Source organism: Tupaia chinensis, unplaced genomic scaffold (assembly GCF_000334495.1).
Source record: "Tupaia chinensis unplaced genomic scaffold, TupChi_1.0 Scaffold000502_1, whole genome shotgun sequence".
NCBI lineage: Eukaryota > Metazoa > Chordata > Mammalia > Scandentia > Tupaiidae > Tupaia > Tupaia belangeri.
Genome location: NW_006160014.1, coordinates 799,093 through 803,935, shown reverse-complemented (window position 1 = coordinate 803,935; position 4,843 = coordinate 799,093). Strand labels below are relative to the sequence as shown.

At 51.0% G+C, this 4,843-nt stretch overlaps 1 protein-coding gene across 1 annotated transcript in view; it reads right to left on the bottom strand.

Annotated features, from left to right (window-relative positions):
- Nucleotides 1-4,843, bottom strand: part of EML3 (EMAP like 3) — a gene marked incomplete at its 5' end in the record, with an annotated part of 10,699 nt that overhangs the window by 453 nt on the left and 5,403 nt on the right. The window contains 7 exon segments of the mRNA XM_027774982.1: nt 26-201; nt 477-575; nt 1,409-1,496; nt 1,619-1,716; nt 1,787-1,875; nt 4,040-4,107; nt 4,666-4,797. Coding sequence (XP_027630783.1) covers nt 26-201; nt 477-575; nt 1,409-1,496; nt 1,619-1,716; nt 1,787-1,875; nt 4,040-4,107; nt 4,666-4,797 — 750 coding nt within the window.

Sequence of the window (4,843 nt, the reverse complement as noted above, 5' to 3'; positions counted from 1 at the left end):
TGTAAGGTGCGCGCCCCAGCCGCACCCCCAGGCCCGCCCGGCCGGCCTCAGCGGTCCCTGGCGGCCTCACCTTGGCCCGCGCGCACGGGTACTGGAAAAGGTGCACTTTGCAGAAGTCGTCGGCCACAGCCACCACGCGCTCATTGTGGGAGCGGCACAGGGAGTTGATGTCGGTTCCATCGGAGCCGTCCGGCCACACGCCTAACACAGCGGCTGGCCTCAGCCCAACCTCCCCCCACACCTCCACCCACCGCCCAGAGCTGCACGGTTTCCGGCGCTCAAGCAGCGGCAGAGCAGCCACCCACCGGCTGCGTTCCAGGCAATCTTTCCCATCCCAGAGGCCCAATGGGACCTCCGGGGCAGGATCTTCTGGTTTCTTGATGCCCACCCCATGACATACACCCAGCATTCTAAGTCCAGGGCAAACGCCACCTCCTCCCCCTATCCCTCCTGCAGGGTTCTGTGCCCCTGCTCACCGTAGACGTGGAAGCCCAGAACACAGGTATAGGTAGCCCATTCCCGATCTCGGCTCTCATAGCGGTTCCTCAGCAGCTTGCAGCCTCCAGTCACGTCCCCTGAGAAGAGGGAGCCCACCCCGCTAAGCTCTCACGCTGCCCCCAGTGGAGAAGATGCTAGGGGAGGCCAGGTTGGAAAGCATGCTTGAAGGGAGGCCTTGGCCTATGATCTGGTCCCAGTGGTAGCCCCCACCCACCCCACCCTGGGCTGAAATACCCCATGTGCTTCCTGAGTCCTCGCTGAAGTTCTAACAGCATCTCAGTTCCGTCTCCGTAAGTCAACCCCTCCATACCTGCCATGGAACTTTTTCTTTTTCTTTCTTTCTTTTTTTTGAGAGTTTTTTGCTATAGGACACATGCACTCTCCACAAAGACAGAGAGACAGAAAGCGAGAAGTCACCCCCCAAGGGAGATGGCCAGGCTGCAATCCCTTCTCCTCCATTCTTCTCTTGGGATCTTGGGCATGAACACACACGTGCCCAGTGTGAGTTTAAGCCACCAGGTCCAGGACTCGAACTGCAGTACACTACATGGGAGTCCAGCGACATAGCCATAATGCCAACTGCTGGTCCCACCATGGAACTTTTTCAAAACAGCTTTTTTTCTTATTACATTTTTCAACTCCTTCAAGTTCTTATGGGAACAAGAGATGGTATGAAAGTTCCTATGTGGATTTTCCTTTTTTCCAAGTCAGATACTTTCTCTTTTGTGTATAATTCCAATTCCACTTTAACCGCATTTCCACTTCCCTGACAGCTCCTCTGCCTGGAGCTCCCCAAGTATTCTTCATCCCCTCCCAACCAGCAGCCACCACCCACCATCATCCCCTTCCCACAAATAAAACCCACTCCAATTACCCTCTCCCCATGTCCTCCTCCCCGACTGCCACTCACAGTAAAGAATTTCATAGTCCCCAGAATTGGACATGATAAAGTTCCCATCCTTGGACCAGTCAAGGTGAGTGATGAAGCTGGAGTGACCCTGGGAGCAAAGATCAAGAGTTTTAAAATGTAGCAGTTTCCCATCCCTAGACCCTCCCTTAATGTACCAGACCCGAGTTTACCTGCTGTTACCTGACCCACCCTCCACCCCAGCTTCCTCACCACACAGCGACCAAAACGGCTGGACTTGGCACCATCACTGGAAACGCTATAGATGTAGATCATGTTGTCATGGGAACCAATGGCCAGGTACAACCCATCTGCAAAGAGAGTCACTCAGAGAGGGAAGGGCCAGGGATAGATTTAAGACCATGGTGGGTAGGTTCCCACCTGGGCTGTACCGGACCACTGAAAGCTGTTCATTGCCATCAGTGACGTCAGACACGATCTCTCTGGTCTCTGTGTCCAAAACCAACCACCTGGAAGGGAGGGAAAGAAACGTATAAGAAGGCAAAAATATAGAATGTAGGGCTGGTAGGTGGCGTGGTGGTTAAGGGCACTGGATTCCCACATGACCAACCGTGGTTCAAGTCCCAGACCTGGTGGCTTGCTTTCTCCATTTCCCTTTCTCTGTCTCTCGCTGGTCAAATTAAAAAATAATAACAAATGGAATTAAATAAATATAAGAGACCTCCAGAGAGGCTGCCCTGGGCAGGGTGGTAGCTGGAAAACCAGAGACACCCCCCCACACACACACACACACAAAGAAAGGATATGCTGCAAAAGAGAGGTTGCCATTGCATTTTTCCCCCAAAAGGAGTATATGGTCACCAGAGACAGAGTGGGAGGGGGGAGATGAGCAAGCACTCTCCATAGGGAATGGTCACGCTGCAATCCCTTCCCTCATCTGTTCCTCCCTTGGAATTTTGGGCATGTATGTTGGATTTTTTTCTTAAAGAATTATTTAATTTTATTTATTCTTTTATTTATTTTAATTTGACCAGAGAGAGAGAGGGAAAGTAAGAAAGCAAGCCACCAGGTCTGGAACTCGAACCATGGTCAGTCATGTAGAGTGTCCAGTGCCTTAACCTGGTCCCCAAGCATGTGGTATTTTTTTTTTTTAATAATTACTTTAGGGGCCGGCAGGTGGCATGGTGGTTAAAGGCGCTGGCTTCTGACATGGCCGACCATGGTTCAAGTCCTGGACCTGGCGGCTTGCTTTCTCACCTCTCTCCCTCTCTCTCTCTCACTCTGTCCCTCTCTGGTCAAATTGAAATAAACAAATGAATAAATAATAAATAAAGTTAAATAAAACAATTATAAAAAAAAGGTCTTTAAAAAATAAATTAAAAAAAATAATTACTTTGAATTTTATTTATTCATTTACTTATTTTATTTTGACCAGAGAGAGACACAGAGAGAAAGAGAAAGTGAGAAAGCAAACCACCAGGTCCAGGACTTGAACCATGGTCAGCCATTGGGAATGTCCAGTGCCTTAACCACCACACCACCTGCTGGTCCCAGCATGTGGTATTTTTAAGCCACTGGGTCTGGGACTCAAACTGCATGGTCAGCCATGTGGCACCCAGCCACCTTAATCACCGCACCACGGGTTAGCCCCACTATTGTATTATTATGCCAGAAAATAGGAAAGAGCTAAGGGCAAATAAGAGCTAAGGGCAAATAAAAGCTGAAGCACTTCCGGGGGGACCAGCAGTTAGCATAATGGCTATGTCGCTTTACTCCCATGTAGCCGACCGCAGTTTGAGTCCCAGACCCGGTGGCTTAAACTCACGCCAGACGCGTGTGCATGCGTGCCCAAGATCCTGAGAGGAGAATGGAGGAGAAGGGATTGCGGCATGGCCATCCCCCCTGGGAGGCGATTTCTCCCTTTCTGTCTCTCTGTCTCTCTTTGTCTTTCTGGCGAGCCCACGTGCCCTGTAGTAAAAACCTCTAAAAAAAAAACCAAAAAAAAGCTGAAGTACTTCTGATGCCATTTGAAAAAGAAGTCATACAACTAGATAATAAAACCAAGGACTTAGGGACCAGCAGGTAGCATGGTTGTTATGGCACTGAACTCCCACATGGCTGACTGCGATTCACGTCCCAGACTCACCACCTTGAAAATCATGCTGGGCACATGTGTGTGTGTACCCAAGATCCAAGGAAAGCAGAATGAAGAAGGGATTGCAGCTGACCTTTCCCCCAGAGAGGATTTTTCACTCTCCTTCTCACTGTCTCTCTCTAGTGAGTGTGCCTGCTTTATGGCAAAAACCTTTTAAAAAAATAATAATAATAAAATAAGAGAGAACCCAGGAGCTGACTACAAGGGCCTGGTAGAGACTGGAAGCCTGTAATTTCCCTGTCCATCTCCCCTAGGCCCCTCCCATTCCTGTTGCTTCTCTATCCTGGGATGCCACCTCTTCCACTCCTTCCACTCCCAGGTTTGAGGGAGAGAGTGGCTGGGAGGGCAGAGAGAGGTTAGTGGCAAAACCAGTTACCACAGGAGAGTAGGGAAGAAGCTCTGAGGAGTGGAGAGGCACAGCTAGGCTCCTGAGAGGTCACTCTCACCCACTCCCTGGTGACCAGGAACCCTTCCCATACCTCCCTCCTTTTCCTCCCAGGAGTCCTGGCTCCTCTCACCTCCCTGTGTTCAGTCCAACAGCCACAACTGTCCCACTCGGGTGGAAGTCAGCACAGAGACCAGTCTCCTGGGAGGGGGAGAAGGTGAATTCAAGAAGATGCCTTCCTAGTAAGGGAACCAGGATGGACACCTTGTCATTCCCTGAGAACTTCCAAGCCTCCTTTCTAAAGGAGGAGATGGGGAGTGGAGGTGGAGAAAGGACAGGAGATCTGGGATGGGGGAACTTCCAGGCCTCCTTCTCTAAAGGAGTGATAGGGGTGGGGGTGGAGAATGGACAGATCTGGGATGGAGACTGATCATCACTGGATCCGAAACAGGGTGCTACTCAAACATTTAACCACTAGAACTGAGGCCCCCAGCCATGCTGGAGATTGACCACTTAGTTGCTGGACCAAGAAGAGGTCTTAGGCATCCTGGGGGAGGGGAGAAGAGGCAGTGCCTCGACAGCACTGGATGAATATGTTTCTCCCAATCAGTACAGAAGGATTCATATCTGAGCATCCGGTGCAGTCATACCAGTGCCTTCTGCCCAAGGAGCAGAAGGAAAGGAAATGTTGGAGAAGGAGTGATGGCTACAGAAGTCATGGTGAGGTGGCACAGGGGACCCAGGGGTCCAAGGTTCTACCTTAAGGTCAAGGCTCCAGGACAGTGCATGGCCTTCCCCGTCCCACAGGCAGAGCTGCCGGTCATGGCCACAAGTGAGGAAGCGGTTCAAGGAGGGATGTGTGCAGAGACCCCAGAGCTCATCAGTGTGGCCCTGCAGCAGAGCATGGCTGTTAACCCCTGTCCCTCCCCAGTGCCTC